The sequence below is a fragment of the Rattus rattus genome, chromosome 9 (genome assembly GCF_011064425.1).
Source record: "Rattus rattus isolate New Zealand chromosome 9, Rrattus_CSIRO_v1, whole genome shotgun sequence".
Taxonomy (NCBI): domain Eukaryota; kingdom Metazoa; phylum Chordata; class Mammalia; order Rodentia; family Muridae; genus Rattus; species Rattus rattus.
The window spans coordinates 51,538,499-51,551,169 of NC_046162.1; the positions used below are offsets into that span (position 1 = coordinate 51,538,499).

Below are 12,671 nucleotides of genomic sequence, written 5' to 3' on the forward strand. Positions count from 1 at the left end.
TCAACGGGGTCTGGCTTTCTCCTTTTCTCTGACCTTTGGGGATGTTCCTATGTTTTCATTTTAACCCCAGGCGTGGGGATATGGAGCTGCTTCAGACTGCTTTGCCGAAGCTATGATTGCCTCATGCGCTCTCAGAGCACCGTCTTGCCAGCTGCAAGCAGTTTCTGCCGTTATGTGATATTTGGAATTCCAGGATTTTTTCAGAGGTTAGATAAATACTAGAGGCCCAATAGGTTGGTTTGGTGGTTGTTGATCGTTCAGGGAGTGTTGGTTGCAATTTGTTAGTGGTTGTGCTCAATAGAGAAAGAAGAAAGAGTTTAGGTTCAGGGATCCCTGTCTGTCTGCGCTCTCTCCTTTCTCTCCTATGATGATGTGACTTTGACTGTGTGCAGGAGGATGTAAGACTAGATGACTTGGAAAATGCGGGGGGGGAGGAAGGTCAAGAGAGCATTGAGATCCCTTCCATTACTCCATACCTGATCAAATATGAGCAAGCTCACGTACTGGGCACCCACACACTCCAGACTATAATTTGTGTCTCTGTGATGGTGAAGCTGAACAAGGAGACAGACATTGCCATGAACACCAGAACCAAAAGATTCCCCATTTGTCAATCTCTGCCAGACGGGGGTGAACTGAGCATCATCACCAACTGAGCAGAGCTGTTACTGGACTGCAACAGGGCGCTGCAGTTACCTATGTCCACTTAGTACCTACAAATGACGGTCACCCTTTCACTTCCTCTATTAAAAAGCAGTAAAGCATCTAGTTGTAGTATACACCTTTGTTCCAGCGCTCGTGAGGCAGAGTAAGAGGATCTCTGCAGTTCAAGGCCAGACTGGACTATGAACGAAAATAAGGAGACTGAAGAGATGGCTCAGCGGTTAAGAGCACCGACTGCTCTTCCAGAGGTCCTGAGTTCAATTCCCAGCACCCACATGGTGGCTCACAACCATCTGTAATGGGATCTGTTGCCCCCCAAAAAAAATGAGGGCATGACTGCCCCTAGGTATGGTTGAGGAAAAGGTTTTACACTGGACAGGAGGGAGAGGACAGCCAGAGGCATCTGGAATGTTCCAGACTGAACTGGGCTGTAAGGGCCTTGAGAGGAAAGGCAGGGGGAGAGAGGGGAAGACAAGAGAGAAGGGACAAGTGAACTAAGAGAGGAGTCGTAGACCAAGAGCCAGCCAGGAGACCAGAAAAACAAGTGCAAAATCAAAATGGCTTGGCTATGTGGAAATCAAAGAAACTGTAGGAAAAGAAGCAAAACGAAGATGGAGAGCTTTAGTTGGAGAACTTTAGGGGAGCGGAGGGGTTAAAAGTGCTTGGAGGAGCCACAGGTACTGAGACTCGATCCAGGTTTCTTTGGGACCTAACAGACCTGCCAGGACCACATAGTGAAACTGTTTGGATAGGAAAAGATTTAAAATGTATATAAGGTCTGAGGATGTGAAAGCTTCTAAGAAAGTATTTAAGGGTCTAGGAAGGTGTTTTGAGGTTGGTCAATGGAGGTTATGAAGGTTAGAGGATATGAAAAAACTTTGAGAGTGATAGGAAAGTAATTGAAAATATTTATCGTTTTGTAAACTTAAAAAAGATTCTTATAAGCTTCAGGGAATCCATTTGCATCCACCCCTCACAGGTCAAATGGACTCCAGACGAGTACTGTCAATCAACAGTTTCCCTCTCACCTGCCTATTTCTAAGAGTAAGATCTATTCCCCTTTCCCTGGAACACCCACCAGCCCCACCACCTTCACCTCCTCCAAGTATCAAGACCATAAGCCTAGAAGTTTCAAATGTACAACCAAGAAAAAAGTTTTTGTCCAAAAACTCCTTAACTTTTATCTTCTGCCCCTAACACAGACACAGACACAGACACAGACACAGACACACACACACACACACACAGACACAGACACAGACACAGACACACACACACACACACACACACACACACACACACACACACACACATACACACACACACCTGTTCCAGCATCCTGCCAAGTCCAGGTGTTTACTCAGAGCCTGCATTCAGGACAGCTCTAAGCAGTTACCCACAGGAGCTCTGGCCCAGCCTCACAGACTGCTTCAGCCAGGTCTGCACACTCCTACCTCTAGGCAGTCTCACAGCCTGGACAGCAGTGAAACAACCAGCTCTTCCTGGACTTGGCCAACATTCCAGCTTTTGCCTCCCCCACCCCCCAGTAATGACACCCTATTGTCAGCGGGAAGTAGTCACAGACAATTACTTTACCCCTTATTTATTATCAAGAAAAGGCTGGGGTATTTGGTTTCAGACCCATGGACAGGGGGTTGATGTGCTTATTTTACATACCAAAGCAGACCTGGCCTCCAGGTTCTCCCAGAATCCCTCAGTCCTTACCTGGCACACCCCACCCTCAACCTTGATCTTCCCAGCCCACATGCTGGGAATGCCCTTCTCCTAGACACTCTTCCCTATATCCTCTCTCCTTCTCTCCCTCTCTTTGTGTCTCCACTGCTTCTCTATCATTATCCTCCCCTCTTTTCTTCCCTGTGGCAACTTCCCTGGCCTCCTTCCTTGGGGCCATTGAACTTGCCTAGAGGAGACCAGCTTCTCAATAAACCCAAGTGCGTGTGTGCTTGTGTGTTAATCTGATGTGAATTGGCTCATTTCACTGGCAGAGAAAAACCTATCAGAGTCCCTGTCTCAAATCAAACAAAATGTTAAAAATTCTTGAAGTAAAAATAAATGGACTGTTAGGATGGCTGGGCACATAAAGCTCTTACCAGGCAAGTCTAACGACCTGAGTTTGACTCCTGGAAACCAGAGTGGACGATTGACTTCAGAAAGTTGTCCTCTGACCTCTATCCACATTTGTACAGGGCCACACACATGCTGGTGCTCACGTGTCTTTAAGGTACATCATATGCAACACACAAACTCGTACAGATTAATAGTAAAATTCTGACATGTTTTTAGTAGCAGTGACAGGAGCCTGGGGTTGTGAGTTCCTAATTTTATGGGCAAGAGTAGACTCTGATTCCCAGAACTCACCTCTAACCGCCAAGGACTGAGATGATCATAAAGACCGAGAATTGTCGGGGGGAAACAAGTCAGTGTGGACTTCGGAGTGTTTGCTTTTGATTCCTGAGGGGAAGGAAATTCCATTCCAAGAGATTCCTTACCCTTTCAGAAAGAGTGGAAACTGCAAGGGGAGGAGATGGGGGTGGGTGAGGGAAGGAAGGGAGGAGTTTCTTCCTAAGCACAATGGTTATAATCAGGGAACGCTGGAATCACCAGTGCAGTTGCGTAGCCGGCCTTAGGACACGGCTACAGTTATTTCTGTCTGACACTGAGTTTTTCTTGCTTCACACACATGTTTTCCCACCTAGGAAAAGAGAGAACGTCACTGAAGGAGAAAGAGAGCTCTCAGGGCTCCGGCCTGCTGGTATAGCTGTGTACAAGGCCAAGTGACTCATCACTCCATACAAACTGTAACATGTTTGGAGAGGCAGTTGGTTATGGAATGCTGGCCTCTTGAAAAGTGTCAAGAATATTTTTTCAGTGTTCCATGGCTTTTTCTTTTGAAAGGCTTGTTGCTGTTGTTGGCAGTGCCCTGGACATACTAAGTGCCCCTGAGCTGCATCTGTCCCCTACCCCCCCAAACATTCTTTAAGCAGATTTCATGGGGATGACCTCAAAGATCCTTTCTTGTTAAGGGTTAACTTCTACCAGGCACAGTTGCTCACTCCTGTAATCCCAGCACTCCAGAGGCTGAGGTAGAAAGTTAGCATAAGTGAGAAGCCAGCCTAGGCTACCCAGTGAGTTCCAGTACAGCCTGAGCTCTGAGCTGCAGAGTAAGATTCTGTTTGGAGGAGGGGAGAAGGAAGACAGAACACTAGTCAGCTAGCTAGAACCTGTCCTCTTGTTGCCACATCACCAGGGGATGACTACTTATGAAACCGGTCTACACATCGTAAAGGGCAGTTACAAAAGTGAGAATCAACTTCTATTCCTCAAAAAAGGAAAAACCTAAGAAATGAAGAAATGAAATCTAAGACGAGGTCAGTCCCTAAGCAGAAACAGGATGTGAGCAAACGAAATCACAATACTGTGCTGTCGAAACAGTTTCTATTTAAGATATACAGCTTATCTGGAAGAAAAAGAAAACAGAAAAAAGGGGCTGATTGGAACGAGGGTGGTGTCCGGTCAGAAAGGAAATAGTCCTTGGTGACCTTTGTCACTTTTCCTCCACGTAGCCATGTATGAAAATGACTCAGCTTGTCTGACACCCGTGGCTTATTTTTAGCAGGGACAACAGAGCCAGATGAAAACCTAAGCGTCCTCTCCATTTGCCAACCCACAGCCCCACACATCACAAGCAGGGAAGAAACACTCACTACCTAGCTCAGTCTAACAAGGGACAGCAGAGAGGCTGCAGCTTCCACCGTCTTCCTTTGCCTTGGCGTTTTCCCAGAGGCCCAGCAGCTCTCTGCAGGACAGTTACTTCTTGCTCTGTGAGAGATTTCAGCCTTCCGAGGTTTGTCAGTCAGCACCGAGTGGCACCTAAGCCCATCATTTTACAATGAGGGGACCATCCGAAGTTTATGGTCATGTTGGAACCAGTGTCAGCTCAGAGCTCCATTACACACTTCTATCACTTCAAGTTCCCAAGTCAAAGGCCCAGGTAAAAGTGCTCGACACGCTGGACACAGTGGCAGGCGTTTTGGCAGATGCATTTAATTCCAGCACCCAGGAGTCAGAGACAGATGGATCTCTGTGAGTTTGAGGCCAGCCTGGTCTACATACCAAGTCCCAGACCAGCAGGGAGACACGCACACCTACACACCCACACACTAAGCTTCCAAGTTCCTATTTTAGGAGTGAGTACTACTTTCAAGTTCTTAAATCCAAAACGATATCTCATTGAACGTGATACCGTGGGTTGGAACAAGGAAGATTGATCCCTGCAGACGTCCCTTCTAACGAAACAAGAATTTTATATGCAAGGAAAGAACATGTTTGCTCTGGAGGGCACAGGCTTGTAATTTTAATCATGAAGGTGACTGAAGCAGGAGGATCATGACTTTGAGATCAACCAGGACTAAATTATTGAATTCTAAGCCAGCATATAAGAAGACTGTGTCTCAAAACAACGAGGAGAAAAAGAGAAAAGAAAGAAAAGAATTTTTTAAAAACGGCCATGAGAACTTGAGGAATACTAGGGTCTCACACTTGTAGCTGTTCACGAATGGCTAGAGAGATGGCTCAGCCGTTAGGAGCACTGGCTGCTTTTCCAGAAGATAGGGTTCAGTTCCCAGCGCCCAGATAGAGGTTCAAAACTGTAACTCCAGTTCCAGGGGATCTGCAGCTGCCTTCCAGTTCCAGGCATGCACATGGTGTACAGACAGATATGCGTGCAAAAAGCTCGATCACAGGAAATACAAATAATAATAAAGAGTAGCAAGAACAACACATTAAGGATGTGGCCCAGGGTCATAAAATGGGAGCTGGACTATGTGAATTTTAAGATCTTACTCCAAAATGCAAATGCATCAGCTCTTACCTATAACCCCTGCATTTGAGAGGCAGAGGCAGAGGCAGGAGGATCATCCAAAGCTTAAGGGCATCTGGATCTATATAGTGAGCTCCAGGACAGCCAGAACTATATAACGAGATCCTATCTTAAAGAAAGAAAGAGGCTGGAGAGATGGCTTGGCGGTTAAGAGCACTGACTGCTCTCCCAGAGGTCCTGAGTTCAATTCCCAGGAACACATGGTGGCTCACAGCCATCTGTAATGGGATCCGATGCCCTCTTCTGGTGTATCTGAAGACAGTGACAGTATACCCACATACATGAAATAAATCTTTAAAAAAAAAAAAAAAAAAAAAAGTCCCGGTTCCAGGCCTAGTGGCATCTGCCTTTGATCCCAACCCTCAGGAGGCAGAGGCAGGCAGATCTCTATGAACTCAAGGCCAGCCTGGTCTACAGAGTGAGTAGCAGACCAGCCAAGACTATGTAATAAGATCCCGTCTAAAAGACGAAGTCTCGAGTTTTCACCAGGTGCCAGCCGCAAGCCTTGGGCTCGCTATCATTCTGCAGAGCTCTGCAGAGTCCTCTGATCACGGCAAAAGGACAGCAAGTCCATCATGATCAAGAAAAATGAGCATGACGTGAAGTCCAAAGCTCACTGCAGCAGACACCTTTCTACTCTCATCATCACAGACAAGAAGGAGGCAGAGACACTTAGGCAGACTCCTCCCCCTTGTTTGGCTGTGAAGAATCTGAAATGCAATGGACTTCCTCATTTGACTATGCTAAAAATCTTGAAAAACCAAAAAAAAAAAAAAAAGTCTCATTCCATTTCCAAAAATCTATTATCTTAGAATTCTTAGGATGGCAAAAATTTGTTCTTCAAGCTAACCACTTCCCTTTTCTGCTCCTTTCTCTGTTTTTATTTACTTATATATTTTTGTTTTATTATTTGAGGGGGCAGCAAGGCAGGATTTTTCTGCATAGCTCTGGTTGTCCTGAATTCACTCCGTAGACCAGTCTGGTCTGGAACTTAGAGACCTGCCTGCCTCTGCCTCCCAAGTGCTAGGATCAAAGGCATGCACCACCATCACCTGGCCTACTTTTCCTAATTTTAACATTTTATTCCCATGGATCCTTTTTTTTTTTTTTTTTTTTTTTTTTTTTGGTTCTTTTTTTCGGAGCTGGGGACCGAACCCAGGGCCTTGCGCTTCCTAGGCAAGCGCTCTACCACTGAGCTAAATCCCCAACCCCATTCCCATGGATCCTTATTCACAAAGACTAAATGACTATTCCTGCCATGAGAGACCACAAATCTCTTACGGGATCTCCATAAGACTGAATGACCTATGGCTCCTCCTACCTCTTCTCTTTGTGTAACTAACATTCACTGTACTGACCCCAAGTAATTATTAAAGAAAACAGCAATCTCTACAAGCTAGTTCTTATCAGCTTTTACGTGTTCTCAGGCACATGCATACTCAGAAGGAACTTCTAGATTTGTAAATTGTATGAATGGTTACAATAATCAATCTGAAACCGGCCGTGGTTACACATGCCTATAATCTCAGCACTTTGGAGGTGGAGGCAAGAGGATTGACATAAATTCAAGGCTAGCCTCGTCTACATAGTGAGGTCTGGACTAGCCTGGACTAGATGTTGAGTATGTCAGTATGAGTGTGAGTATGTGTCACACACACAAACCAATTGTGCTATTTGCTTCCACCTAGGCCACAGTTCAAGTACCCACCCTGGATAGAGAGGTTTTATCACAATAACCCAAACCACAAACAAACAAACCAACAAACACAAAAGCAAGCAAACAAAAATAGTAAAGGCCAGCTCTGGCACCACGTCTGTAACCCTGCTAGTTAGGAAATGGAGGCAGAAGGATCAGGAGACCAGACTCAGATACACATTGAATCCGAGGACAGCCTGGGCTACAGTGATACTATACCCACAAAGCAAAACAAAAACAAAAGCAAACCAAAACGCTGGGAGCTAAGGATGTTCCTATTGGTGGAGTGTTCGCCTAGCATCGATCAGTCCTAGGTTTCCCAGGAATGCAAAATAATAAAAGGCATATTACTGCTCGTCAGATCAATGTATAGTACTGTGGGTGAGCCATACCCATTCCTATCAGAGATCATGACGTCAGTTTCCCAGAGGCCTTTGGGACTTTCTTTGCTTTTTTCCCCAGCATACTATTTTTATGGATTATTTGGTAATTTCACATAATGCACCCTGATCACATTCACTTCCCAGTCCTCTCAGGCCCATCTACCACCCTCGTGATATCCTCCCCCACTCCCAGCCCCAAAAAGGGAAGAAAGAAAAAACAAAACCAAAAGCTCCCCCAGAAACAAGTCCAGTTTGTATTTGTGTTGCCCATCTACTGACCAGAGTATAATTAAGCTCCCAGTGGCTAGCCCTTAAAGAAAACGGAATCCTTTCCTGCCGGCACACACAGCAGAGGCCATCAACTATAGAGAGCTAAGCCTTAGCACCTTTTATTGAAGTTTTTAAGATTTCTCTTCCATGGCGTTCTGTCTAGGCTGTTACTCTTTTGGAGTATGGATAGTGGGTTGTCACAGAAGCCTTCTATGACTCTCTTTCTCAACTGTGGGTCGGCAGTCATCAAACTACTGCAGAAGTAGCTCCCTTGCCCTTCACAGTCAGCAGGATCATGGATCACGGACTTCCACATGGTTCCTTGCAACAACATGGACCATAAACATTGACATGGCCCTCTGCTGCAGCATGGACACCAACATGATCCCTGGCAGTCCAGCCAGGCCATGGATACCAACAAGGCTTCAGGTGTCTGCACAGATCACAGACATCCATGCTGGGCTTGGTGGTAACATAGACAAGAAACATCAACAGTGCCTTCTGTGGAGTCACAGACCACAGATGTCAATATGGCCTCCCTCTGTAGCTCAGACCTCAACATAGCTTCAGGCTACAGGTCAGACATGGACAGCAATAGGCTCCTTTAGCTGCAGCATGGACCATGGACACCCTCATAGTCCTCAGTGGCAGCACAGGCCACAAGCATCAACATGGTTTCAGGTGTCAGCACAGATGTGAACATCCTCATGGCCTTTGGTGGTAACACAGGCAATGGACATCAGCATAGACCCCAGCTGCAGCAGGACCACAGATCCCAATATGGCCCCAGGTATCAGACCAGCCCATGCACATCAACAAATTGGCCTCTGCTGAACCACAGATAGTAACATGGCCTCCTACTGTAGTTCAGGCAATGGACATCTACCTGGCCTTCAGCGCTAGCACAGGACTCCAACATTGACCTCCAGCAGCAGCCCAGACCGCAGACATCCACATAAACCTCAGGCTTCAACATGGCATAGGGCAACAGCATGGGCCATGAATACCAATATGGCCTCCAGGGGCAGCATGGATCATGGAGGTTTTATGAGACGTTCCAGTCCAGAAAATAAACTGTTCTTCATCTTAGATATCCTGCTATTGCTTGGAGCCAGGGCAGTCACGCAACTGGGCAGTGTATTGGGGGAAAGGTGCTGAGTTTTCTCAAGTTTCAGGCACACCACCCCGCCAACACTACTTGGCAATGACAAGTTCCCCTGTCCACTGTAGACTTCTCTCATGCTTGTCACTGTCGTCCTGTCTTTAAATCCACCTCTCTCCACTGTGCACGCACAGTTCCACTTCTCTACCTCCCCCACCTCTCCATTGTATTGGAAACTGCAGTGTGTCACACAGTATATATTTTGCCCAAACACCTTTACATGAAAATATTCATTGCCCCAAGTTGTTGGTCTGGTTCAAGGTTTCTGATTTCTGGCACACCATCAATATTGGAGCATCATCGAGACTCATTTTGGACATCCTAGCCAGAGTCGGTCAGAGTGCCCTATGAACTGGAGGCAGGTTCTTTGCCAGCTACAGATTGCTGCATACCTCCCCACCCTCAATGTCTGTCACTTTGAGGTTAGCCAGGTTTGACCATTTTGCTTGTAGCCTATAGGCAGCACCACTACCCTGTGCTTTCCATCTTTTAGCAGAGCAAGCAGCCTAGGCTACAGCTGCTGGAGCTCATGCTAGGGGCTGGCCCTGTTCAGCAATGCCATCTTGTTCTTCAGGACCAGCTCCTCCACATGCTCCAGCAGCTCGTAGATAGAGGAGATGTTGCAGTGGACTGACTCAAAGTGCCGGATCCAGCCCCAGATGGCAGCCGAATTAGTCAGCTCAGGCCATTCAGACCTTCTGGGCAGCGTCCCCAGAGAGGTCTTTGTATCTACTGTTTATATAACTATGTCCTGGAGTGTGAGAAGGACCCGACTCCCAGAGGAGTACTACAACCTGTTTTCATGCCTTCTGTGTTTCCCATGTCTCCCTTTCCTCATCTGCTTCTCAAGAAAGAGTGGTCTTGCTCTTACCAACTCCTCCGATCACAGGAAGTCAGGAGGCTCTTCCCAGACCACTCTTGGCTGAGTAGCTCCTGGAAAACTGGATGGGTAAGGAAACTTGGGGAGAAAGAGTCAGGAAACACTGAAGGTGTGGAGAATGCATGGGAAGGGCACTGGTCATTTGACAGGAGGCAAGCATGAGGGGCGAAGAGGGACGGAAGAAGAAAAGGGACAAAGCAGTGACTAGTGGCTTTAGAGCTACAAGGTTGTGTAGAAGTGCATGGTTTGCAACTAGCCTGGGAGAGGAGACTGTGTGATGTATTATGTGAATGCCGAACGGTCCAGCTCCCAGAAGGCCATGGGTTGCAATATTTCTTACTTTCCTCGCTTTAACAGGAGCACTTGACTTGCTTTGGTTGATGGGCTGGAAAGAATTTATGAGTGTCACCTCCAGGCCAAATCTATCAGAACTACCCTGCGACTTGTTTTCGCTACCCGTAGCGCGCTATTTCTTGTACTGATGCAGTAAAGCCACATATTGGAATAGCCAGGCTCCCAGGGTCACTGTAGGGAGAAAGGTGCTGGCCCTGAAGCAGGCTCAAGATGAGTGAAAGAGTCTGGTTTTATTTAGTCACAGACACTGGGATTTCTTTTTTGTTGTTGCTATGTAACCTCACCCAACATGGCAAATACAAAAGGTACTATAGAGATATGGTTTTCCAGAAATAACAGGTCACATGCCATCGAACCTCTACACTAGACAGGCTAAGAGGAGGAAGAGTTAAACCCACTCTAGAATTGCCCTTGAGGAAGACAAAAAATTTACAGACTCCAGTGGGCGTCCTAGAGAGTTAAACCACATGAAAGCAAGAAGGAAATGAATACCAAGTCATGAATGTTGAGCCTCTTCATCCGGATAATCCTTTTCCCCAGAGAGTCTTAACCTGAAAGCCAATACCGAGGCCAGGGCAAGTATAGAGACTGTTACTAGCCAAAAGCTAGAGGCTGTGTTGAGTCTATGCTTGGAAAATGGAAATAAGCTTGTGTATTGATGTACACCTGTAATCCCAGTGAAGCAAGAGGATCAGAGTTCAAGGTCAGCCTGAGCTACATAATGAATTCAAGGCCAGCCAGGAATACACGAGTCTACCTCAATCTCTCTGTCTCTGTCTCTGTCTCTGTCTCTGTCTCTGTCTCTCTCTCTCTCTCTCTGTCTCTGTCTCTGTCTCTCTGTCTCTCTGTCTCTGTCTCTGTCTCTCTCTCTCTCTCTCTCTCTCTCTCTCTCACACACACACACACACACACACACACACACACACACACACACACACCACAATCTTTCTGGAGAAGACTAGACCCTTGAGATATCTGGGGAAATTATTTAACCTTCATACATCTTGCTTTCTCTCTCTGTAAAAACAGGATTAAGAGTTGTGTCCACAAGCCAGGCATAGTGGTACATGTATGTAATACCAATACTCGGGAGGTTAAGGTGGGAGGGTTACTGTGAGTTCTAGGCTAGCAAGAGTTTCTTAGCAGGACTACCTCAAAGACCCCGAACAGGCCTAAAAGGGACTCATACGCAGGTCTCGGTACTCTATAGGCTAAGAGAGGAGGATTGTTGTGAGTTCAAGGTCAGCCTGGGCTACAAACCGAGAACCAAGTCATCCAGGGTTAGGAAAGGGAGGAAGGAGGAAGAAGGAAGGAAGGAAGGAAGGAAGGAAGGAAGGAAGGAAGGAGTCCCTGCTTCCTATGGTTTTTGCAGCAGACTGTATAAAAAACAGTTCCAGTCTCTCACTTCTTCCTCCAATCAGCATGTAGTGCAGAGTCTTCCCAAAGCTATCTGCCTCCGTCTTTCAGGAGAGATAGGGGTGGGCTGGGGGCGTGCTGAGGAAGCAAGGAGGCAAAGGCAGATGAACTACTTGAAGCTCTGACCATCCCCTTCACTAACAGATCCTGCTGTGTGATTTGTAGTTTTGCTCCTGGAGTCAAAGGTAGGCAGTTTCATACTTTATTCTTGATTACTGGCAGTGAATGTCCCCCAGGGGCTCATTCTCGATTAGTATTATAAATGTCCTGTCTCTGTCCTGCCTCCCAGAGTACTTTTCTCGTGCATGGGTATAATATATTACTTGCTCTAATTCTTTAAATCATTAATAACCAGACCTCCGTGGCCTGGATCAATTCCATTCTCAGGACAGCGTTACAGCTAGCTGAATTGTTTGCCTCAAATTGCATTTAAAAACAATCATGCCATCTTCTCATTGTCCCCTTATGATTTATTTGCACACCACGGTGACCTTCTCCAGAATGGAGCGAAGTCTTGTGTAACTATGAAGCAACCCACAAGAGGTTAAGGGCCCAGGATCTAGCAGTGCAGGGCTTGACACTGGTCCTGCTTCTTCCAGGTAACTAATGTGACCCAGTAATTCTTCCCTCCTGAGTCACGGGAGGTTTTAGGTTTCCTCCCCTGAAAAGCAAGGACATCGGTTTTCCGTTGTTATTGTTCCTGTTTTTGCGGTGCTGGTGATGGAACTCCAGACGTCCCACATGCTTGGACAGTGGACCCTGAATGAGCCATGCTCAGTGACAATAAGTAGGCCATGCAGTTGTGTGATTAAATTAGCTAATACAAGTGGAGTAGCTAGATAGGCATCGTGGTGCACACAGGGAACCCCGGCACCTAGGAGGTAGGCGAAGAATGGGGGTATGAGATCAGTCTCAGCTCAACATAAGCTTGAGAACTTGTCTCAAAA

The 12,671-nt window shown here is 46.5% G+C and overlaps 1 protein-coding gene across 1 annotated transcript; it reads left to right on the forward strand.

The window, feature by feature from the left end:
* Positions 1 to 371: 371 nt before the first annotated feature.
* On the forward strand, positions 372 to 656 carry Polr2f (RNA polymerase II subunit F; the record flags this gene model as incomplete). The annotated part of the gene is made up of 1 exon (XM_032914180.1): positions 372 to 656. A coding segment is annotated over one exon (285 nt), but the record flags the coding sequence as incomplete, so codon positions are not given.
* Positions 657 to 12,671: the final 12,015 nt, after the last annotated feature.